At 41.9% G+C, this 26,007-nt stretch overlaps 1 protein-coding gene across 5 annotated transcripts in view; it reads left to right on the forward strand.

Annotated features, from left to right (window-relative positions):
* Window positions 1–26,007, forward strand: part of LOC149156835 (ras-related protein RABC1-like) — a 385,206-nt gene that overhangs the window by 118,849 nt on the left and 240,350 nt on the right. For all 5 annotated transcript variants that reach the window (XM_089445298.1, XM_089445296.1, XM_089445297.1 and 2 more), the window contains exon 3: window positions 18,623–18,691. In XM_089445298.1, coding sequence (XP_089301424.1) covers window positions 18,623–18,691 — 69 coding nt within the window. The remainder of the gene's footprint in view (window positions 1–18,622; window positions 18,692–26,007) is intronic.

The raw sequence follows: 26,007 nt of genomic DNA on the forward strand, positions 1-26,007 counted from the left end.
ATGTTGTGCTACTAGGGAGTGACTTTATTCATAAAGTGAGTTATGTCCCCCTTTCCTCACCTTTTTATTTATAAATAACTATAGAAGGCAAAATTGAGCAAAATCGAATATTCCAATTAGCCATGGCTAATTAGGAATATTACAGTCTCCCCCGACAAAATGTTGCTTGTCCTCAAGCAACTGAAGTGATGGATGCTGCAAAATTTTCTCACTCTCCCAAGTGGCATCCTCATCCGGTAAATTCTTCCACCTCACCAAGAATTCCCAAACCGTCCTGCTCCGTAGCTGCCTCTCCCTGCTATCAATAATAGCCTCCGGCTGCAACACCAAATGCCCCTCATCATCCGTGGGTGGTAGCTCATGTGTCAATGTCACTTGCTGCCCCAATGCCTTCTTCAGGCATGATACATGAAAAACGTTATGAATCTTGCTGCCTTGGGGCAGCGCCAATTCATATGCAACCTGTCCAATCCTGTGTATCACCCTGTATGGCCCATTAAAGCAAGGCTTGAGCTTATCAGCTCCCTTCTGCTTCAGTGATGACTGTCAATATGGCTGTAATCGTAGGTAGACCAAGTCCCCTACCTCAAACTGTCTCTCCACCCGACCCCTGTCAGCATACAACTTCTACTGGTTCTGCGCTGTAGCCATATTATCCTTGAGAGCTCGGAGGATATCCTGACTCTCTTGGATCCAAATCTTGGCTCTCGGAGCCTTGCTAGCACCAAACATCACGTCAGCAAAAGATATAGGATGATATCCATACAAAGCATAGAATGGTGACATACCAATGGACATGTGATGTGTAGTGTTGTAGCAGTACTACCCCAGATGCAGCCGCTTCAGCCATGCTCGCTGCTGCCCACTGACATAGTTACGCAAGTAGCGCTCCAGCCACTTGTTAACTATCTCCGTCTGCCCGTCCGTTTGTGGGCGATAACTGGTACTCGGTGTCAACTCCGTCCCCACCAACCAGAAAAGCTCCTGCCAAAACTCGCCCATGAAACGGCTATCTCTGTCACTGATGATGGTCTTAGGAAGACCATGTAGCCTGAAGACCTCTTTGAAGAACAGCTCGGCCACCTGTGTTGCTGTGTAGTGTGCGGATATGGCGAAAAAATGTGCGTACTTTGTTAGTTGATGAACAACGATAAAGATACAATCCTTGCCCTGCACCATGGGCAACCTTGTGATGAAGTCCATCGAAATACTCTCCCATTTCCCCTCCGGAATGGGAAGAGGCTGCAATAATCCTGCGGGATGGCTCATCTCCCCCTTGTTCCTCTGGCAAATATTGCACTCCTTGATATGCTGGAGTACGTCCTCCTTGAGGCCCTTCTGTGAGAATCTCTCTCCAATGGCCCTGTAGGTTTTGGTAAACCCCTGATGGCCGACCAATGGTGAATCATGTGATGCCTAAAGTATCTTCTTCTTGAGCTGAGATCCCTCAGTCAAGAAGATTCGGTCCCTATGGTAGATGATCTCATCGATTACCCTGTACCTGTCATCCGCCACCTGCCCATTCAGAAGCTCACATGCAAATCTGTCCTTGGAGTACTCTATAAGAGTACACAACATCATCAAATTCAGGGGTTTCTGATATACTTAGACTTATAGAAGTAACAAAATGATCCCATGACTCGGGCAACGAGCATAATAAAGTTATAGCTTTATCCTCTGATTCAAATTTTACTTCTATGCTTTCTAATTGCACTAGGAGAGTATTAAAGACATTCAAATGATCAGTAATAGCTGTACCTTCCTTCATACGCACACTGTACAATTGTTGCTTCAGAAGAATCCTATTGGTTAAGGATTTTGTCATGTACAGCTTCTCAAGCTTTGTCCACAAACCAGCAACAGTTTTCTCTGACACGATGTTAAAGAAAACATCATCTGCCAAACACAGTCGAATACCGCTCAAAGCTCTTCCATCCAATTCATTCCATTCATCATCTGTCATGGTGTAAGGCTGATTGGATTTTCCCAACAGTGCCTTCGCCACGCCTTGTTGCACAAGTAGATCATGCATCTTCACTTTCCAGATTTCGAAGTTATTTTTGCCATTGAACTTCTCGATCTCAAAACGAGCACTTTGAGTTTTTGCCATGTTATAACAAACAAAATCTCCAATTCCAAATTAAAAATGCCTTTTCTTTATACTATAAAATGCCTCTGTCGTACCGTGTAATTACAATTTGAAAAGAAAAACAAAAAATTGCAGGTTTACCAGAAGGAAAAACTGCCTGGCGCTCCTCGACGGCGGAAAACCCGCGCCTGAAATTCCTGGCGCTCCTCGACGGCGGAAGACCCGCGCCTGAAACAAAATCCGTGTAAGGCAGGAAATTGGCGCGATTAACCCTTTCGTTTCCGCGCCAATAGCCCTTTCTGGCGCGTTGGCGCACTGGCGCGACTGTTCCTGGAACTTCCGTGCCAATTGGCGCGACATTGACTGAATAAACCGCGCCAGCCCCTTCTTTAGCTCAAAATTGGCGCTGTTGTTCCAGCCAAAACCGCGCCAACCAAAAAAGCTTCACTTTCTGCGTCTCTGTCACACATACCAGCTCCACAACCAGAGACCTGTAGGTTATGGGCCCTCCACGCTTCCGCTGCGCCGCTCTGATACCAATTGTTAGACCAAACAATGCGCAGCGGAAATAAAAATAAACATACATACACAGCACATACAAAATCACAAAACCATAACACAAAGATTTTAACGTGGTTCACCCAACCAATCTGGGCTACATCCACCAGGACAGAGGCATCGACAATCTTATTATTCAACAGGAGATTACAACAATTTTAATTCTTCACACATACTCCTAGCTCACCCTATTTTCTCTACACTACACCAATCCTCTATGGGATTACATTTCTTATAGCTAGAGTATAAAACTGAATCATAAATTCCCTCACAACAAATATAGGATGCATTAACTCCTCCTCAAAAAATACTGGAGCTAATATAGCAACTAATCCTATTGTTGTCACATACATGAGATTTTTGCCAAATTTAATAAAACAGAAAAATCTTAACAGTACTGTCCCTCGTACACGCAGCGTCAAATACTTGGGAACTCCTCGCAATGCTGCAAGGGACCCTCCGGTAGGTGCAAAAGCTGCATCACCTGCTGCTGGTGGTGGAGGTGGCAAAGGATCCTGCGCAGCAAGACTGTCTCCTGTCTCCACGTCATCCTCCTCATCCTCTTCCCCGCTACTCTCGGAGAAGACCTCAATAAAATGTGCTTTGCCAGCAGCACATCTATGTCCTGGTGCCCACGGCTTCTGACAGGTAAAGCACAACCGCTTCTTCTTCAGCTCCCTCCTGGCATCATCATCAATTTGTGCTCGTCCTGGACTCCCCTTTGGTAGCGGAATCCTCACATCCTTCCCCTTAGGTTGGAAAGCCTGTCTCTGGGGGTAAGGTGTCCGGGTCCTGGGTAAGGCATCATGTAAGTCTCGAGTCCTGCTAATAGCATCCTGGAGTGTGGCTGGTCTAGTGGATCTGACTAGACCCCGAAGTGGCTCTGCTAACCCCTCAACAAACATGTAGATCCTCCGTGCTGCGGATAGATCTGGCATCATCATTGAAACTCTCAAGAAGTCTGCAATGTAGGTCTCTGGGTTTCCGGTCTGTTTGAGCCTCGTCAGCTCGACAAAGTGCTGTTCCGGATCCCTCCGGTCAAATCTCTCTATCAGTCTCCTGGTGAACTCGGCATATGTCATCACTGTGGAGTGTCCGAGTATAACCAACCGATGGAACCACTAGTCCTGGGCCTCACCATCGAAATGTAATGTCGCCACCTTGATGGCCTCTGTCTCCAACATCTGGTTAAGCTGGAAATAGATGTCCAACTTCTCCACCCAAGACTTTGCCGAACTGTTTCATGAGCCATCAAATGTAGGCAAGTGGAATCTACTAGTTGTGCGGTGGGTGTCTCCATCATGATAATGTTGGTACCCTCTGTGATGGTCGCGGGGTCTACTATCCCGCTGGAGCTGAACAAAGTCTCTAAATGAGAGAGCATCTCTGAACTCCTACCCATAGCCCTGGTACTCTGCAAAATAATCGCCCATATGACTGGGCTCTGCCTCCTGCTAGGCTTCGGCCCCCGTGTCTGCTCCTAGGAAAGTGGGCATGGTAGAGCGTGTAGGGGCATGTGAGGCCATCTGCTAAGTAGTATTATGCTGAGTGGCACCCAACTTTGGCAAATGGTGGGATGTACTCGATCCCTCACCAACCTGGAAAACCCGTGGGTTCTCACGCTGTCTAGCCTCCACCGCCGTGAATCTTTGCCCCGTCACCTCGATCTGCCTCGACAGATCGTGCACTGATTTGAGGAGCATGTCCGCAAATCTCTTCCCATCCTCATCTGCCATCGGATCCTCCTGTTCTGCGTCCACCACAAGCTCCTCTTGTTCCGTGTTCACCACAGGCTCCTCCTGTTTTGTGTCCACCACCTGAACATAGTCTCCCTCTTCGTAGGTGTTCTCCAACCTACGCTCAATATCTTTGTATTTCCTACCTCTGTAACAGATGTAGGGTTTCTCCCTTGGTGTCATAGACTGCTAGCTCCACAGGCTGAGCCAGATCTATGCTTTGATACCACTGTAATATCCCTTATCAGGGGAATCCCTCAAACACAAGCAAATTCCAACCAGAGAAATAACAGTAGTGCAACATACAATAATGTATACATGGAATATAAGCAGATACTCAAGAACTACAGAGAGAAATGCTAAGCCATTTTATTATATTGAGTAATGGAAAGAGTACAAGAGGTGATCAGAAAGATGGCACCTCGACTTGCACAAGGCAAGTGAAGAAATACACTTAGAATGGTAAGGAAATGGCCTCTCTCTGAACTGCGTCCAATTGCTGTGTTGCTGCTACTGCTGGAATCAAATGAGGATTTGGGGTTGTTCCCCTCCTCAGAAAATGCTGAAACTCTGGAATCAGCCTCTGCTCAATAACCCAGAAAAGCCCAGAAAGCGTTTCTAAAATAGCTGACCCCCGAAAATCACCCCCTTGGGTATCTACGCAATCCCTCAAGGCTCTGCGCTGCCCTTGAAGAGAATCCTCCAAAACTCTACCTGAAACTCTACCAAAATCCTCGAATATGCAAGGGCTGATCCCTTGCTCAATCTCCAAGCTCAAATCCTCCACACAAACCCAGTCCGGAGCTCCTACCAAAGGAGACTGCGTCCTCCCCTCTCAAGACTGTGCAGTCATCAAAATGCTCAGTTCCTACTCAACTCCAGAAACCGCTCCTGCAAAATACTGCTGAAACTACCTTGCTCGCGCAGGTACTCGAAGTCCCTCGGGGCTAAGGGTGAGATCTTCGAACGGAGACACTCGATGCACTAAACAGTGTTGTAGACAGGCTAAACAGCCAGCGTGCTCTAAGTTGAAGTGACTAGCTCAAATGCAACATAATCGAATGATCAAAATGAGGAGGCTCCTCTCTCCTTTATAGCGTTGGCCTCTCTCAAAACCCAAAGGCCCACCTCCTCCAACGTAGCCTTTCTCTTGCCACGTGTTCCTTCTCCATCTGCGCAGTCCCTGCAAGTGTCTACATGGGCCCCTTCTCTACGTGGTCCTTGGGCCCCCTTGGCTCCCCTTTTAAGTTACAATGTTGTGCTACTAGGGAGTGACTTTATTCATAAAGTGAGTTATGCCCCCCTTTCCACACCTTTTTATTTATAAATAACTATAGAAGGCAAAATTGAGCAAAATCGAATATTCCTATTAGCCATGGCTAATTAGGAATATTACAGCCTAGCTTATCATTTGTACACAAGTTACCATGCTTAGGTATGGGAGGGTTATTACAAGGTCCTATTAGGTGCTTCCAACTCAATGAGGAGAAACAATTTGTAGTCTGACCCCTTAGGAGGATAGGTGTAGGTGATGGTGTTATGGATTGGGGTTTATTTCATGAATGGTGTCATAGTATTATGCTAGGTTACATCAAGCCATTGTTGATGAGTGCCTCTGTAGAGCGAGTGTTTAGCATTACCTGAGGTACCTTTCTCACCTTTGTTTTACCAACCCCCCATATTTTTTTTTTTTTTTTTTTGTTTCTTTAGGTAGCTTGTTTGACAATCTTTTGTGAAATTTTAATACTATTGCAGTTAATTGGTTACTATTCTCCTATCAATTGATTATTTGTCTTTTGCAATTTCTTTGTAGCAAATATTGAATAAAACACTAATGAAACTTCACCAAAAATAGATAAACCACAAGAATCGAGAAAATTATTGCACACACACAAACAAAGAACACCAATATTTTTGGACGAATGTCCTTGGAAAAACCCTATTGTGGGGAAAACCAATGCCGTAGATAAGTATTTTTATTAATTCTTCAACTAAATTTTGTGATTGAAACTTTACAACTGTTTGTCGTAAATTAACAAACCTCTGAAAAATTATTCTAGTCACTTTTGTAAGTCGATTTAGGCCCCTGGAAGCAATTCGACCCCTCTGATCATGTAACCCACCAAAAATGGGGCACTCCTTTGAAGAGCTTTCTTTCTGATGTATCTTCCTTCAGCTAGTAGCAACAACCCTTGGCAACTCCTTGATAGCTTTGATGTGCTACTTTTCCTCCGCCACCTAAGGCAACCATTGTGTACCCTCGCTCATTTGTCATGATCATATTTTGAAGGTGGGCCATCCAATCCTGCAGGTATGGTTTTTCATTATGTAGTTGGGTGTTTATGCTTGTTTGGTATGGATTAATGGGTGACTTGGAAGTTGGAAGGAGGAAGGGTTTTGACTGTACTTTTGTTCCCTTAGCTTAACTGGGGGGTTAGTCCTGAATCCTAGTCCCGTGGGATATCCTTAATTGGCTATTAGCTTTAGGAACGACACTACATGGGAAACCTTGATCTTGGTTGTATGGTCTTGCTTCCCGATACCATATATCTCACTTCCTCTCCACTCATTACAATCCCTTTCACATTTTTCCATATGTGTCCACATTTGTCCATTGGGTCCACAAGGTGTTAGTATCCCCTTCCCCTTGTCCATGCCTTGGGATGGGCTTGGAATGATGCCCCGGGGGTTGATGCAGCTAAAAAAAAAGTAAAAGCATAAATGACCACACACAAAAGGAAATAATACCACAAAATGCAAAAGATGGCCGGGGCAATTACATTTAGCATGCGGGAAAAAACCAAACACGAGCTCTACCCCTCATCATTATGGCCATCACCGTGGTTCCTAGGGCCCCTATGAGTGCATCCTACATCATTAAGGAACCCATGCATGTCCCAACCCCTGGTGGGCGATGAATTGCCCCACCTTAAGGGGGTAATCACTGCTATGTCATACACAACATGCTCTCATCTCTTAGAACCCTGAGTAGTAAAATAAAAGAAAATCAATAAAAGGCAAAAGACAAATGAAGAAGGGTGGAAAAGCAAAGGTTAGGTAACTCATGTATCCATGTATGCTCCCTCCCTACATTCATATACCCAAGGTGTGGGTTCTCTTTATCATAGCGACCTTTGTACCATGGCATGTGGCTTGGAGCTTTCGCTTTGTCCCCGCTTTGTTCCATCATTATTTCACATGACACCTGCCATTTGAAGGATATACCTTGGACATGTCATTCCCTTAGAGGTTGAAACCACCTAATAGGGTCCTTCATTAACCATTCCTACCCAGGAAGGTAACATTACTACAGGTTTAAAGCCCTAAATTTGGAAGGGAAACCCACTATGAAGTCTCACTTCTGTCCTTGATTAACAAGCTTATTCACTTAATTGTTCTAATGAATCATTGTATTTTAAGGTGAGGAGACGCATTGGATCTTATACATGATTGCAGGTGGGTTTTCATCTAGGACTTGGCCTCCCGATACAAGATCCAAGCCCTCCAGAGGATCATGATGGCATTTTTAGGGTGACCGTGGAGAGCCATGGGCTTCCATTCATGTAGAGAATTGATTGCCACACCATGGGTTTCTTAAACACCATTATTTGCTTGTTAGTTGCCCCAGTTATTAGAGATGATGATGCACTTGGACCAGGATGCCGCAGCTAGCTACACATTGCACCCGACACTTGGCAGCTGATCCAAGGCCTAGATGAGGTTGTGTCTTTCCTAGGAAGACATGGGAGGGCATTTGTCATCTTTGAGCCCTCATTGATGGAGCATCGACTTGATTTGAGCCACTTGGAGACCCATGAGACCCATTTTGGAGCCCCAAGCTGAAAATTGGGGTCCGAGAGATGTTTTGTAGCATAATGAGGGTGTCACCCTCTCATCGTGATCTTTGAGGTCCTCTACCACTTTTCTAGCTCAAGAGACCTGAACGATGCCTCTCTAGGCTTCTATGCATGCATGACATCAGCCTTTCATGGGCTAGAGAGAGAGATAAAATAATTTTTTAGAAGCTGTGGTGGTTGGCTTGTAACCATGGGTGGGTTACTTAGCATCTTAGACATGTTAGAGGGGCTTCTTCTTTTGTTATTCGAACTACTTAGTCATGTATATATTTGTGAGACCTCATTTGAGATCTCACCATCATCACTTGTATTGGCAGCCTCATTGGCAAATTTGGACATGCAATTTGTGGAGGATTTTTTGGTGATTATGGATGGATAATTTTGTCTCATTTGGAGCTTCTAATTGGCATTGTTGTGGATGGATATACTCTTCACTATCTTGTAAGTGCACTTTTATGGTGAATTTCTGATTTTTGCTAATGTCTAATGCATGGAATAATGTCTCATGGTTATTAATGTGCCCTAATTATTGAATATTGCTTGAAATTGTAACTATTGGAAATTTTTGTGTGTGGTACTCATTTGGTAGTGAATGAATGAATGTTCCTAGGGGATTATTGCATTTTATCCTTGAAACTCCACTAACAAGTGTCTTGGAAGTATAAATATCTAAAGGGGAGCGAAAGCTTTTCCTTTAGATCTCCTTGAAGAGTGACTTTCCCATATCAAGATCATTCATGACTCCAAAACTCCCAAGGGTCTAGGCACTGGTCAAATTTCCTTGGCGGTCACTAAAACCTCAAAATTATCTCGCTTTTAACCTATATTTTTCACCCATTTAAGGATAAGGAGGCTCATCTAGGGCTTGGCGCGAATTCTCTTGGAGGAGGAATTTTTGAATTTGGCTTTGATAGAAATCTTCCATTGTGTCTCCTCTAAAGGTGCTCAAGTTTTGGTGGAATTCCCACAGTGGATTCTCCATAAATTTTGATGCCCTAGTTGTCACATCAAGAGGGAACCCTAGAAGCTAATCCTTCAACTTGGGGATTCTTTGAAGGCAAAATTCTTAGGTACTTGGTGAATTAAATCATACATTTCCTTTTCTCTCACCTACCTTGACCTTGGATGCACATAGTCTCAACCCTAGGTCTTGTGTAGTTATTTCTCGAAGGGGTTTTTTGTGGAAAGTCTTACTGGTCTCTACTAAGGCTTGCACCATTTGTTGAAATTTCCATTGAATGAGCTACCTTGCCTCACATCAAATCTATCACAAAGGCATCTCTCACAAGTGAGTAGTACTGGGACTCCTTCCGTTGGTGAAAATCCGAGAAGAGCAGGGGACTTAGGCTGTGGTGACATTGGGCCTCTGTCCGAGGTGTTGTTGTGACCTCTAGCTTTGGCCTCTATTCAAGGCTTGCTAGTTTGTGCAACAACAAATCCGATTCAGCCTCCCTCTGGCTCCTGAATCGGTCACATGTGTGGTCCTGGCACTGGACCCTTTTCTGGCAAACTCGCACTTCTAGAAAAATAGACTCGACCTCCTTGGAATTCAACTACAACTAGCAAACTCAGCTTCCCTGTGCAAATTGATCACTTTGGAAATATTTCTCCTTGCTTCGACAACTCGGCCTTTCTGAAGCAACTCGCACCATTGGGAAATTCAGCCTCTCTACATAAAAATCGATCTCCTACAAATTCTAGAAATCATTGTGAAGAATCTCCTCCGACAATCCTGTCTCCGATCACTATTGATCTCGATTTGCTGGTGCCCTCATGCTATCACTACACACTTGCTATCACTGCAAATCAGTGTCTCGATGCATTCTCCAAATGCCCATCGATTTCGTCTCATAATCTCTCGTTGAGAAATCAACAACCACGATCTAATCTCAATCAATGGTTAACATCATCTTGACCCCATCAAATGACTTTTCTAGAAGTCACTAGAGGAAAATCGAATTACCTCGATTAATCCCAATTAATTAAGCCATTTCCCTAAGTTAGACTTTGGAAAATAATAAACTGGCTAATTAATTCTATTTAAGGTATTTTTTTGTTTGTTTGTTTGTTGTTGTTCTGGGTATTGGAGAAAATCAAACCATTGTGTTCCTTAGCCTCATAGACACCATTTGAGACTAGAACACCTATTCGAGCTACATAAACTAACATCTTCATTAATTATCATGTAATAATGAAATAGCCCCTTATTGTGATGAGCAATCTATTGCTTCATCGGGCCAAGATGTTCATAAAGAGTTTTATTTACTTTGATAGGTGTGATATGTAGGGATACTCTTGGGACAAATGGCGATATAAGAGGGGTTAGAGCTTATGCTATAATTTGGCTTTTACCACTTGACATCCATTGCCATTCTCTTGCATTTTAACGTTGGCTCATGCTCATTCTTTTCTTACAACTGCATCAACCTTGGGTATATACAACCCCTTCTCATAGGACAGAGTCAATAGTGAACCAACATGAGTGATTGACAACAACCAAACAAAAGGTAGGACAATGGATTAGAGGAATGAGGACAAATGTTAAGCATGGTTATCATGGAACACTACCATCATCAAAGCCTCCTATTTGTGCCCCTTCTAGATAGTGAAAGAAAATGCCTCCAGGACTGTCGCACTGGATTGGGGACATGTGATAACCACAAAGGCGAAATAAGGGAACAAGTGTACAACCAATAGTGGTCTATCATCCAACTCAACTTGTGATCCATACTAGAATTCCTTTAAACATTAAATGAAAGCACTTGAATACAAAAATGGTTGATGTACCTCATAATAGATGATCCACCTTCATCGAATGAGCAAGCTAGATGAATGGATGCACTAACCGAAGAGTGAATGAGAGGCATATGAGGCTGGCTATTTGTGGATCATGCTAGGGCTGCTGGTTGGAAAACTGTGTCATAGGAGAAGAAATTTTCAAATAGGGTTACCCATGCATATGGGTGGGTAACAACTCCATCATAACTGAATTTGGACCATCCATCATTAGGGTTTCACCATCCTATTGAGGTTTACAAATACTCCTTATTCTCTTTCTATTATCGGGAATGTGATACGTATAATAGTTAAACTATACATTTAATTAATGACCTATTGTTTGGTGAAGGAAACTTGCTGATAGAAATTACTTTGGTGCCTTTAAATGAGCTCCAAAATACCTACGAAATCATGCTGATTCAAAGGCAGTTTGATTCAAGTCATGCTTCAAAACAAAAGTATCTTAATTATAGACATGTGACGAGACATTTTAGGTTAAAAACTTGTGGATGATGATAACAAAGACTAATTGGTTTCAACAGAAAATTATAAGTAAAGACACAATTAGTCTAGTTGCTTTGTTGACAATGATTATATATATATATATATGATGACATTGTGCTGATTGATGTAGTCATTCACTTTTTCTTTCACTATTCTATTACGTAGCTTCTAGCTTTTAGGAGTTACTCTTGTACTTGTTGATTTTTGGTAGCATCGGATGTGCTCTACCCATGAAATTTGGTGGAGGCTAAGGCACAAGAGATTTCCAAGACGCAAAAATCGTTTGGAGAAATTCCACCCGGATGAAGAGTTATTAAAATGATTAATATTTTTAATGAGTTTCTAACTCTAAACTTACGAAAATAAAAATATTAATATGTATTAATAAGAATATGGGTGAGAAAGTTCTAAGTGACGAGGATGAAGCCAATTTTAATCTTAGTCGTTGATTAGGGACTTAATCTCGATCATTGATTCGTCAACAATAAAAGTATAAGAGGAGGATTGAGGGTCAGTTGGAGACACACCAAGAGAGATCGAGAATTCGATTTTCAAGGGCAAGGTTTGCTGAGGATTAGTGATTAGTTGCAGCGAGGGGTAGTTTAGCAAGGGATTTTCATCTGAGGCTGAATAATACATAGCAGAGAGGCAACGTAGTGGAGGAGAGACATCGCAGGCCCTAGAAGGGTTGACACAGAGGCAGCAGGAGCTAAAGCAGAGAACGCAAGAGGCCGTAGAGGCTGACGCAGGCAATGTAGAGGGCCGTAGAGGCTGACGCTGGGCTTCAGAGGCAACGCTGGGGAGATTTTGTGGGGCACACTGAGAGCAGATTAATCGGGAGAGGGTGACGCAGCTCCTGAAGAGTGAAGAAGTTCCAGAGCAGTGCTTGGAGCAGATTTCGCTGTCCAGCACCAGGAACAGTCAGAGTCACTGTGGGGATGATCATCCGATCGTTGATTTGCTGGAATATTTGTCTTTGGATTGAGGTACTATTGCCGAGGACATTCTTTGTTGGGTGAGCCATTTCTGGCACCCTAGTTGTATTCACGAAATCTGCTTCATAATAAAACCCTCATATTCGCTGCATTGGTTTTCCCGCATTGTGTTTTTCCGAGGACGATTGTCCAAAAATAATGGTGCCCCTTGTGTTATTGTTTCTGTTTACTTTAGTGCATGATCTGTATATCTGTGAAGGCTGTATTTGTGTTTACTTCGATGTTTATGCAATTAAACAACTTGTTAATGTAAAGAACAAGTAGGAGATAGTAAACCAGAAATTACATAGTGGTTTCTAATGTGTTAGGTTCAGGAATTTTCACGTGGTATCAGAGCGATTGCAGATCATAGGCGACTGAAGACACCAGCCAAGAAATCCGAAGAATTTGCAGTAGAAAAGCAGCAGTCCCAAGTGATAGTGTTGTCCAAGAGCTAGAGACGCAGAAGGATGAGTGACGTAGTGCAGAGAAGGTGACGCAGAGGCTCACGCAGTGCCTGCGTCATCACTCTGAGCTAGGTGAAGGTGACGCAGTAGCTAGGAGGAGCCCACACAGTAGCTTCATTAGCTGTCTAGGCCAACTCAAAGGCAGAGGGAGGCAAATCAGACTTACGCAGTGCCAAATAATTTTTCTGAGGCAGGAAGGATTGACGTAGTGGCCAGGAGGAGCTCTCACTGTGATTGCGCAGAGCCAGAAGGGCTCAGATTCTTTAGTTGTCGGGGCTAAGGGAGCTGAGCAAATTTCAATTCGAGGAGCTGGTGGGACACTGTTTCTGTGAGTGCAGAACAATGTCTAAGGAGACTGAACCAAGGTAGAGGGAAGCACTACCTCGACAGATTTCTAGCTAAGAAATCTAGATCCAGTTGCAGCTACAAAGGAGGATTGGAGAGGATGTTGATTTGGGGTAGCATCGGATGTGCTCTAGCCATGAAAATTGGTGGAGAGGCTAAAGAACATGAGATCTCCAAGACCCAAAAATGGTTTGGGCAGATTCTACTCGGTTAAGGAGATATTAAAATAATTAATATTTTTGATGGAGTTCCTAAGTCTAAACTTAGGAAAAATAAAATATTAATGGGTATTAATATAAAACTGGGTTAGAAGGTTCTAAAGGACATGGATCAAGCCAAATCTAATCTTAGTTGTTGATTAGAGTTGTAATCTCGTTCGTTGAAGGACCAATAGGAAAAGTATAAGAGGAGGTTTGAGGGTCAGTTGGAGAACACACTAGAGTGATTAGTCATTTGATTTTCTAGAGTGGGGTTTGCTAAGTGAAATCGAATCAGTGACCAGTTGTAGCGAGGGGTAGTGAGTACGAGGCAGAGAGGTAGAGATAGTGCCAAGAGACCAACACAGAAGTAGAGAGAGGCAGACGCTGAGCCAGAGGGAGCCACACAGAGGCAGAAGAGACTGTGCAGAGGCTGGAAGGGCATGCGTCATCCACACAGAGGCTGCAGGAGTGACGCAGAGGGCTGTAGAGGTTGCACAGTGCCTCATAGGGCTGATGCAGGGGGTTTTGGGATGACGCTGAGGCCAGGTGGGCTGACGCTGAGCTTCAGAGTGTGTTGGAGAGGGTTTCGTGGGGCAGACTTTCCGAATATCTTCTTCCAAATAGAGAGGTATTACTGTCGGATTATTTTCTTTGTCGGGTGAGCCAGTTTGGCACCTAGTTGTACTCAGAAAGACTGCATAATAAAATAACCCTCAGAATTGTTGCACTGGTTTTCCCAAGTTGGGTTTTTTCGGGGATGAGTTGTCCAAAAATAACGACGTCACTTGTGTGTTTGCTATTTCTTTCAGCTGTTGATCTGTAGATAGTTGAGACTGTATTGTGTTTATTTCGATATTTATATGATTAAATAACTTGTTTGTAATCAACAAGTAGAAGAAATAAACCAGAGAATACAAATAAAATTTCTAACGGGTAATACTTAGCAATTTCAACAGAGGAGTGATTTGACAGTTGGCCGGAGGATTTCCGAGAGGGAAATCAGGACTCAGAGGGAGTCTAGAGAAGAGGAGTAGAGATGGCAGTGAACAATTTGAGGGATCAGGACAGATTGGATGGGGATTCCAATTTTGTCATCTGGAAGGCCAAGATCCTAACAATCCTAGATAAACATATCAAGGACTATGCCTTGAAAACAGTGGATGTCCCAGTTGACACTAATGCAAATGAGAAGTATGAGGAGGCTGAGGCGAAGGCAAAATGCAAGATTTTAGACGGGGTTAAGGATCATGTCATACCACATATTGCTGAGAAGAAGACAATAAGGGAGATGTGGCAAACGCTGACCACTTTATACCAGGGCTCTTCTGTCTAGTGGAAGATGTTATTAGAGAATCAACTAAGGTCATATCAGATGTAGAAAGGAGAGGAGACAGATTCGTTCCTTCTTAGGTTGCAAGGAATTCACGACCAACTTACTTTTGTGGGGTCTATACCCGACCCCCGGATTCAGAGTTCATCGTCAGGACTGCTCTGAATGCAGTCTCCGAAGTAATATCCCTAACCCGAAATATTCCTCAAACCCCAACAAAAACTCCAACCAAATATGTGCAAATGATATAATAACCCAGAAGTGATAAAATAACAGTGGAACAACATATAATAATGTAAACCGGAAATATAAGCAGATACACAAGAAATGCAGCGAGGAATGCTAAGCCATTTTATTATACTGAGCAATAAATGAGTATAAGAGGTGATTAGACAGATGGCACCTCGACTTGCACAAGGCAAGTGAAGAAGTACTCTCAGAATGACAAGAATGGCCTCTCTGCGTGAATGTTGCTACTGCTAGAAAACAAATGATGATTTGGCGCTGCTCCCCTCCTCGGAAAAAGCTGAAACTCTGGATTTGGGCTCTACTCAAGAAACCTAGAAAAACCCAGAAAGCTTACCTAGAATGGACTCACACTGATCTGCGTCCCAGCTGCTGGAAAACTGTCGTGATGCTGGAAATCGAATGAGGATTTGGGGCTGCTCCCCTCAGAAAAGACTGAAACTCTGGAATCGGACTCTACTCAAGAAACCCAGAAAAACCCAGAAAGCTTTTCTGAAATGGCCAACCCCTGAAAATCACCCCCTTGGGGTTCTGCACAGTTCCTCAAAGGCGCTGATGAAACTGCTGGTGAAATGCTGATGAAAATACTGCTGGAATGCCAATGGAAATACCTTGCCCGAGCAGGCACTCGAAGTCCCCGGGGCTAAGGGTGAGATCTCCGAACGGAGACACTCAATGCACTAAACAGTGCTGCAGACTAGCTAAACAGCCAGCGTGCTCTAAGTCGAAATGACTATCACAAATGCTCATAACCAGAATGATCCCAAATGAGGGGGTTCCTCTCTATTTTATAGCCTCTGCCTCTCACAATCCCTAGGCTCACTTTCTCCTGCGTGATCCCCTTCTTGCCATGTGTTCCTTCCCTCCTGCATAGTCCCTCCATGTGTCTGCGTGGGCCCCATTTCTGCGTCCCCCTTTGGCCCCCTTGGTTCCCCCTTAAGTCACAATGTTGTGCTACCTAGGAAGTGACTTTTTATTCTAAAGTGAGTTATGTTCCCCCTTCCTCACTTTTTATTTACAAATAACTATAGAAGGCAAAAATCGAACAAAATCGAATATTCCAATTAGTCATAGTTAATTAGGAATATTACATCCGAGGACTGGGAGACGTTTGTCCAAAGCATTTTCGGCAAAGCGAATCTCCCTAGTTGGGAGGAGATGTGGGCAACTCTTTGACAGGAAGAGCTCAGGAGATTGACCAAGGTGGGGAGTAGCGGTAAGGGACTTCGAATCAAGAAAGAGGGGGAGGAGGATGCAACTCTAGCATCTGTGGGACAGTAGGGGGTTCAGAAGAGGAAGAAGAAAGATATCTCCAAGGTCAACTCCTTCAACTGTGGGGAGTTGGGATATTATGCCTCTCAGTGCCCTAGGAAGAAAGGCAAGGGAGAAGCTTTCGACTCAGGCTGCTCCAGCAAAGGCGGAGAAGGATGTCGAGATTGATGACGATTGTGCCATGAGTGGTCACGCACCTTTAGAGAAGAGGTGGGGAGACATTGAGCTGTAGTCGAGAGGACTACAGAAAGGGGACAAGATCCTTGAGGTGCCCAAAATCTTGGATCACATACGGCTACGGGAGCCCTTAATGACACTAACATGATGACAGGTGTCGGGTGGAGCAAGGCATGATGGAGCGACAAGGCAGTGCTTGAGTGCAGAAGTCTGTATCAGCGCAGTGGAGGTTGCAGCAGTGCAAGAGGCACAAAAGTGGTTGTAGCATTGCAGTGGTAACAGAGGTAGCTTCAGCATCACGAGGCTTCCAGACTGACTAAGATGTCAGTGTTTGGGTGAAGTCAGTTACTTACTTCTCGGTAACTGAGTTGTAGTGTAGAAGTTAGCAGTGGCAGTGCTATGGGCAACATGATGCAGCATGTTGAGAGGGAGTTGCATTACATATGTAGCAGTGGAAGTGGCAGTGTCATGGGCAGCAATGCAGTGGATGTGGGGCAACAATGTAGTGGATGTGGGGCAGCAGGCCTAGCATCAGCACTAGAGCACATTCCTCGCTAAGAGGGAGTGTTGATTTTTGGTAGCATTGAATGTGCTCTAGGCATGAAATTTGGTGGAGAGGCTAAGGCACATGAGATCTTCAAGACCCAGAAATCGTTTGGAGAAATTCCACTCGGATGAAGAGTATAATTAATATTTTTAACGAGTTCCTATGTCTAAACTTAGGAAAATAAAAATATTAATGTGTATTAATAAGAATATGGGTGAGAAAGTTCTAAGTGACGAGGATCAAGCCAGTTCTAATCTTAGCCGTTGATTCGTCAACAAGAAAAGTATAAAAGGAGGATTGAGGGTTAGTTGGAGACACACCAAGAGAGATAAAGAATTCGATTTTTTGGGGCGAGGTTTGTTGAGGAAATTGAGTTAGTGATTAGTTGTAGTGAGGGGCAGTTCAACAAGGGATTTTCATTCGAGGCTGAAGAATACATAGCAGAGAGGCAGTGCAGTGAAGGAGAGATAGTGCAGGCCCTAGAAGGGCTGACGCAGAGGATACAGGAGGCCGTAGAGGCTGACGCAGAGGATACAGGAGGCCGTAGAGGCTGACGCAGGCAGTGCAGAGGGTCGTAGAGGCTGATGTTGGGCTTCAGAGGTAGCACTGGGGAGATTTTGTGGGGCAGACTAAGAGCAGATCAGCAGAGAGGGTGACGCAGCTCTTGAAGAGTGACGGAGTTCTAAAGCAGTGCTTGGACAAGCTTTCGTTGTCCAGCACAAGGAACAATCAGAGTCACTGTGGGGTTGATCATCCTGTTGCTGATTTGCTAGAATATCTATCTCCAGATAGAGGTACTACTGTCGAGGACATTCTTTGTTGGGTGAGCCATTTCTGGTACCCTAGTTGTATTCATGAAATCTGCTTAATAATAAAACCCACATATCTGTTGCATCAGTTTTCCCGCATTGGCTTTTTTCGGGGATGATTGTCCAAAAATAACGGTGTCCCTTGTGTTATTGTTTCTATTTACTTCATTGCATGATCTGTATATTTGTGAAGGCTGCCTTTGTGTTTACTTCGATTCTTATGCAATTAAATAACTTGTTAATGTAAAGAACAAGTAGGAGATAGTAAACCAAAAATTGCAGTAGGGATTTCTGATGTGTTAGGTTCAGGATTTTTCACAGTATTCTCATTACTAATCACTACTTGCGTACTTCTGAGTCTCATTGACCTACATTTTTTGGTTGTTTATGAATATTAATAAAATCATCTCATCTTATCCATCGAACATGAAGTAAATATGAAATATGATTTTGATTTATGTACATTAGTGATTGAATCCACAAAATGTGCACCTTTCATGCATATAGATTTCAAAATTTTAAGCATCTCGTGTCTCATAGGTTTGCTCTCTGTAACATGTTTATTACAAACTTGATTTCTTATTGCTTACTGTTTTGTGACTTGTGTATGTTTCTGATGTTGGGTGAAAGCATTCTTATGGTAAGATTTTTTTTTTCCCTCTTTGATTTTGTCCAATGCTAAAGGCATTTAAGAATGTTCAATTCATAATCGATTTTCATACTATTTATGCAGGTGTTGACTTTAGGTTGAAGAAAATGACTGTAGAAGGGAAAAGAGTGAAATTGGCAATTTGGGATACAGGTCTGTTGATATTATAGAAAAATAAAATCTATTTCAAATCCTCTGTTCATTTTAATTGAGTTTCATGCATAACTAGTTATATTCATTGTAATTCCTTTTGATGTTGTGAATATATTACTGGCATAATGGTTATATATCAGGCAGAAAATGTTTTTAAAATGAAAGATATGTAGATATGTCCATTATCTACATTGTTGTGATCTGAATGGGAAAGTGTTGAGACTTTGTAAACATTTCCAATGATAAATGGAGTTCCAACTTCCAATTGCCTTATATCTGATGTATGGTGTTTTCAAGAATATTTGTTGTCTAGTGTTGTTGGCAAATGAACGTTGGGAGGTGAAAATAGTGCTTTTCATAATCTCATGTTTCTTTGTGAATCTTGCATGTGACTGTTAATGATATTTTTTATAAAATGAATCTAGCGCTATTGATCTTTCATCATTTTCTTCCTATTATGTTTGTTCAAATGATTTCAGTAACCACTATTACAATCCATGTTGCAGATTTTCATCATCAAGGCAATTCATAACAGCAATTCTCAAAATTTCAATAAGGGTTTTAAATTTCAAATTACATAATCTCTTTCCCTCCTCTTTTTCCATGCTTAGCATTTTTTCTTATTAGAACTACCATAATTACATTTCAGTTGTCTTAAAATGTTTAATGCAGTCTTTGACTTTCTCTTTGGCATCCATGAATGTCACTCCTTGGTCGTCCCTAACCTTCTCCCCCCTTCTCCCCCATCATTTCTCCACCTTCACAATTCTCCCAATCTGGAGAGGATATACCCTCTTGTTTATCACTCTCCTTTCCTTTGTGGGTGGGTGGAGGTATAATTGTTTATGGCCAAGCTTCCTAGTTCTTCATTAGTAAGGGATAAATCACCCTGGTCATACTTGACTGATTGCTTACCTTGATAAGACCTTTTTTGCTCATTTTCATGACATGACTTCATTTTCCCGACCACATCTCCCATCTTGGTTCCAATATATCATTCATCCCATACGCAAGGAATAGTGTATCATGCACCTAGACTAGTAAGGACATACATGAACTAGGGTTTATTGATATGTAGCAACAAAGTAGTACCTAGACACATATGAGTCAAAAAGGGGTTTACTAAAGATAAGACCAACAAAATAATGGAGCAAAACCTCAAGACAATCCTCGAGTTGAAGCTAAGGTAGGGTTAGGGATTAAGATGACATCAACCTCCAAGGGGAAGTTTTACCATGTAAAAGGTCTTGATTTTGAGTTAAAAAGGATTATCAAGATAAAATTTAGGTCTTTACACCACAAACATTCATCCACTAATGCCCTAGACCAATTTGACCCTAGGAAAATCCTTACCGGCTTGCCTTAAAAGGCTTAGAAAATAGAAAAGAGGGAAAATATTTAGTTTTTAAAAGTTTTTGATCAATGCAAAGCTTGCGGGCGCCTAATCCTACTTGGGTGATGGAATCTTTAGGGCAATTTCAAGTGATAAAGGACAAATGCTTGGAGGAAGGGGGGAACTCTTGTTTCCACTTAAATAAACCCTAACTATCCTTTTTGTGAGGGGAGAAATTAGATAGGAAATGCACACTAGTAGTTTTCCTATGGATTTCAAGAAACATTCTATGTGCAATCATAAATTGAAATTCCCCACAAATAATTTGCATTTAGACGTGGATCATAGAAAAACCCTAGAAATATTTCAATTACATGTCAAACCATGAAAAATCTTCAATAAACTTTCAATTCTTCCTTGAAAGGACCTTCTTTCAATCCCAAAAAGACATCTCTAAGATATAATCCAATCTCAAAGAGCAAAAAGCTCCAAAATTTCACATCTCCACAAGCAGTGAGTTACAAAAGACTAAGCCGAGCGCTCAAGAAGAGGTTGTATTACAAGTGTGATGATGAAAAATGACAAGAGAGTGATCCTCACTATATATGAATTCTATCAACTCTTGCACGCCTCGACTCACTTTGGGATTTCTAGAACTATTACTTCTTACTTCCAGGTTGTTTCGTTTGATCGAAACAATAAGTGGTAGGAAAAACATCAATATTCAACAGATGGGAGAAGGGTGAGACCTCGAGGTTCACCACAACCTTCCTCTTTACGAGACGGGAAATTATCTTTAAGACCAACCTGTAGATGCAATACCATGCTTCAGTCAAACTACACTTAGAGTGTTAGAGGGAATTGTTTGAGACAGAGATAGCGCAGGGCACCTCTCGCCCACTAGACTTCCTCCTAGCCACAACTCAAGTGACAAAGAATAATCAACAACTTTTTCCTTTCGGCCTTGGATGTTAGAAGTAGCTCTCGCTCTTCTACTCCCTCTAGGATCATAAAGTTGGATTTCCTGACGACTTTGGAGGATCTAGATAGGGATAGATTGTCTTGCTCGCCTCCCTTGCCATTGGCCATCAGATTTGGGAGATGCTGACTTCATTAGCCTCATCCTCAACTCCCCTTTTTCTTCATTGGAGTTACACACTGAAGCAATGACATACTCTGTATCTCTTTTTTTTGGTCACTTATGTGATTTTATACACTTTAATTGTACTTTATTTCACTTTAGTCTTATTTTAGTCATATTTTAGCCTTGTTAGATTTGGAGTTACAATGGAGTCGCATTTGCACTCCCACATGTCTTGTATTTACACCACATGTTGTTGATTTGGGGTAGCATCGGATGTGCTCTAGCCACGAAAATTGGTGGAGAGGCTAAGGCACAAGAAATATCCAATACCTAGAAAGGGTTTGGGAAGATTCTAAATAGTTTGGGAGATATTAAAATAATTAATATTTTTAATGGAGTCCCTAAGTCTAAACTCAGGAAAATTAAAATATTAATGTGAATTAATATAAAACTGTGTTAGAATGGTCCAAAAGTCATGGACAAAGCCAGATATAATCTTAGCCGTTGATTAGGGACTTAATATCGACCGTTGATTTGTCAACGAGAAAAGTATAAAAGGAGGCTTGAGGGTCACTTGGTGTTAATCTAGGTTGTCATTGATGTCAATATGGCAATATTCTGGACAATAAACAATGATGTGAAGCCAAGTAGAGCAGATCCATGAAGCAACTAGAGTATGCCAATGTGGCATTATTCTAGGATACTCAATGATGATATGAAGCCAAGGAGAAGCAGAGCAGATCCGTGAAGAAATAGGAGCAAGAAACCAAGGAGCAAAGCCATGAGGAGAAGCCAGAGGAAAGCCAAGCCAGCCAAGCCATGAGTATTGCAGAGTATCAGAGGAGTTAACAGAGGAGCCATATTAGACCAGAGAAGAGCGAAAAGTTAAGGGAGCTGAGATGATTAGGTTTTGAGTGAGAAGCGAGAGGTTGAGTGTTAGAGGGGGTTTGAGATAGAGGTCAATTTATTGCTGTAATTGAGCCGAGAGGGCAAGACTCTGTAACAGATGTTAAATTAATGAATTCGGTTCAAGTGTGTATCATTATCGTCCCTGGTGTGGACTCTTGTTACTTTGTGTATCCGCGTTGTTGACCTCTACCGGTCAACTACCCATGCAGTACACCCCCTTTTTCTTTGCAAGAAAGGGGCAGCACCTGATCAGCGTGTCCATGCCATCTAGCAGCCATCAGTAGGTTGATCAATCTAATTGTAAACCCAGTCTGCATGTATTAATTGTAAATAATCTTAGCAGATATGAGTCGTGTATGTGAATTGCCTAGGTGGACCTAACTTTCTAGTGGTAATCTACGTCCTGGAAGGTTTTTCGTCTCACCGATCCATGGATCGGCAGAGTTTTCCTTCAAACCTGACCCCAAAGCCGGGATGGATTTTGTCATTGGAATTTTAGGAGAATCCTAGTGTGTTGATCTGCTAGATTATAGTTGTGTCGCAGAACTGGGTGATTTGTGAGGGTCTATGTTAAAGGGGTTTTCTCCCTTAAGATGTAAATTGTAAAAGTCATGATGTAATGTGTCCTGAGGGTCGAAAAATGTTTTAAATCCCCTCATGAGTCCTAAGTCCTAGGTCCTAGGTGATGTTTCCGAAGGCTTAGTTCGATGATCCATTTTAAAATGAATTAAGAAATTAAAAAATGAATAAAAATAATAAAATAATAAAAAATAAATATAAAAAATAAATAAATAAAGCAAAAACCCTAACTAATAAAATAATAATATTTTAAGTGAATAAATCGACGGATGAGATCAAGAGATGTCTTGATCCTCATCAACGGTCGAGATCATCTCTACATGGATCACTCGAACTAGCCGTTGGATCATTTCCTTTAAATAGGGTGCTAGGGGTCATTTCAGATCATTGGATCTGTGAGTCTGATACTGAAGAAGCTCTCTTGTAAATCTGTTTCTGGTTAATAAAAGAAGACTTTGGGGTCCATATCTTGCTGGTGTTACTCTCTTGAAATGCTGTGAGATTGTTTAATTTTCTGCATATGTTATTTTCAGCCGTTAATAATAGCTTTTTGTAGAGTATTGTGAGCACAGGTATCTTGTTCACTTGCTAGGGTTTGGGTGCTGTTAGGGTTTCTGAAGTAATGACAGGTATCTCCATTACTGTTTGAGATCTAGCAGCATTTTTGCCCTCTTTATTGACGGTTGTTTTGAGCTGTGCAGAAAACATTTTCTGAAGAAATTTTGTGGGCGTTCGGGGAAGTTCTCGGCTGAACCAGCCAACTCTCGCAAGCATTTTTTGCTGAGCCCAGTTGGATTTGATCTTGGGTTTATCATTCGGTTTATTTTTCTAAGTTGCATGAGAGATTTTCTGAAGTTCTAGTGACAATCTGAAATCTTTGTTTCTTTAAAATATTTCTGTGCTCATTGCTAAATCTGGCTGTTAAGGGGCCAAATCTGTACATTAATCAGTTGTTTTAGGGTTTCAAATTTTTATGATCTAGGGTTTTCAAAATTCTGCTTTTCACAATTTTTTTTATTAGGGTTTTAAATTTTTGTTTTATACAGATTTTCTATTTGGGCTTTTGTTTCCTTTTTGCAGGTATAGGGTTTTGCCCATTTGCAATTGCAGGACCACCGTCAATTTTCTCGCCCACTGCATCGAGCACATCACGCTTGCGGACTTGTCTCAGTTTTTTTTGAACCCATCGTTACACGTGATTGCAAAACAAATCGATCCGTCACCCTACTCTTGCGATGAAGGCCTGTTTTCTGCGTATTATCAGATAGGTGTTACGTTCCTCATTCAAGCTGCCAACAGGATCAGACGGGGATTCAAAGAAAGTTATTCAAAAAATCGATTTCAAATAGGTTTCTGGCCGCCAACAGTCGCAGTGAGAAGATCAGATCCCAAAATCGAAATTATTCTGCGTACTCCAGTCAGTTAATACGAGCCAGGCGAAATCTTTTATCAGAAATCACGCTCAGGCGGTAGCATCGGGATTTTCGACCAAGTTTCGATCTTATGCGTATACAGTATGGTGGTTAAGAAAATTTGCTGAGAGATATCGCGTGCCAGGTAATGTATGAGTGGTAATGCGTTTGTTTCCTTCTGTCAGCGTTAAAATTTGCCTGCGTTTTTCTGTTGACGGCTAGGTTTTCTCTGCACTACTCGTTCAAAGCTTTCGATTTTCATGCGTTTGGATTTATTTATCATTTATTTCATGATTATCGTATAGTTTCGTTCTTTAGGATTCTCATCGTTTTTTTTTTATGAGTTTTACTTTGTTCTTTTTTCAATCTTAGCGTAGATTCATACAAATAAAATAAATGGGTTAGCGATTGTAAATAGATTTTAATTTATTTTTAGTTTAGTTTAGGTTTTCATATATTCCGTTTGAATAGTTTCATTTTATTACAAATAAATTCATAAAAAATCAAATAAAAAGAAAAAATGCGTTTATGTTTAGGCTTGGTTTGATTTCAGTTAGAATTTAACTTTATTTTTATTTTTTGATTTAGAAGTCAGGGTTGGTTAGATTAATTTTATTTTATGTTTTAGACTTTAATGTTTTATGGTTAGATTTCGATTTTGTTTAAATTAGATTTTAAATTTTAATTTTTAGTTTAGATTTTTAGGTTTTAAAATCTTTTCATTGAAAAATAAAAAAAAATAAAAAATTGAAAAAAGATTTAAAAATTTTGAATAAATATTAAAATTTTGTGGAAATCTTTTAGATCTAGTTATTTTCCGGAATTGTCATATCTTTCATGCTGAGATCTAAATTTTCAAGTCGAGATGCGAAATTGATATCTGGTTAATGGTTTATGATTCGTGGTGGTTTAAGGCATTTATCTCTACAAAACTTTCAGTTGCTGGATATCGTTTTGGTTATTCTTAAAGCATTGTGTTTTAGCTGATGCCTTTGATGACAAATGATTGCTGTTCATGGTTTACGTTTCTATATCATCTAACAAGTAATCGTTTTAATGACAATCTCTCAAGGCACTGGTCTGCTAAATTAATCAAATCCATGTAGTGCTTATCATATCGTGTCTCGTGTCTCCCAACCAACTGTTTGGCAGTTGGTCTTCATTATCTCATAGGGTCTACCCCCCTTAGCCGCGGGAGACAGGCTTAAACGGAGGGATCGGGGATCAGAGTGACAGCCCCCGGTCTGAGCGTTGTCGTGTCAATCTGCGCGACAACAGGTGGACTGCAAGCCCGTAACTACCTCGATGGAGCTTGACTTCAAAAAGTTAAGCAATAGTGCATCTGGACCTCTTTTACGAAATGCCACCGAGTATCGTCAACTCGTTGGAGCATTAATGTTCTTAGTGAACTCCCGTCCAGATATATGCTTTGCAGTCAACACGTTGAGTCAACATATGGTTGAACCTCACCACATACATTGGATTGGTGCCAAGAATATGTTGAGATATCTTCATGGCACAATTACTTATGGGTTAAGATACACTGCCGGAGATGTGAGACTACTTGGGTATACTGATGCTGATTGGGCAGGCAGTGTGGTGGACCGAAAGAGCACTTTCGGGTGCTGTTTCTCTTTGGGATCTGCTTCGATATCCTGGATGAGTAGGAAGTAGAAGTCGGTGGCTTTGAGCACCGCCGAGGCAGAGTATATTGCTGCTAGCATGGCCTCCTGTGAGGCAGTCTGGTTGCGAAAGCTCTTCAGTGAGCTATTTGGATTTACATTGGATACCATCGTGATTCTATGTGACAACCAGAGCGGGATCCGTTTATCAGAAAATCACGTATTTCATGATCGCTCCAAGCATATCGATATCAAGTACCACTATATTCGAGATATGGTGCAGTGGGGAGCTATAAGGCTCCAACATATCGGTACAGATGAACAGGTCGCCGACATTCTGACAAAGCCCCTATGAAAGGTCAAATTCCTGACTTTCT

Source organism: Pinus tabuliformis, chromosome 9, assembly GCF_031772625.1.
Source record: "Pinus tabuliformis cultivar Carrire ecotype Pingquan chromosome 9, CPIR1, whole genome shotgun sequence".
Lineage (NCBI taxonomy): Eukaryota > Viridiplantae > Streptophyta > Pinopsida > Pinales > Pinaceae > Pinus > Pinus tabuliformis.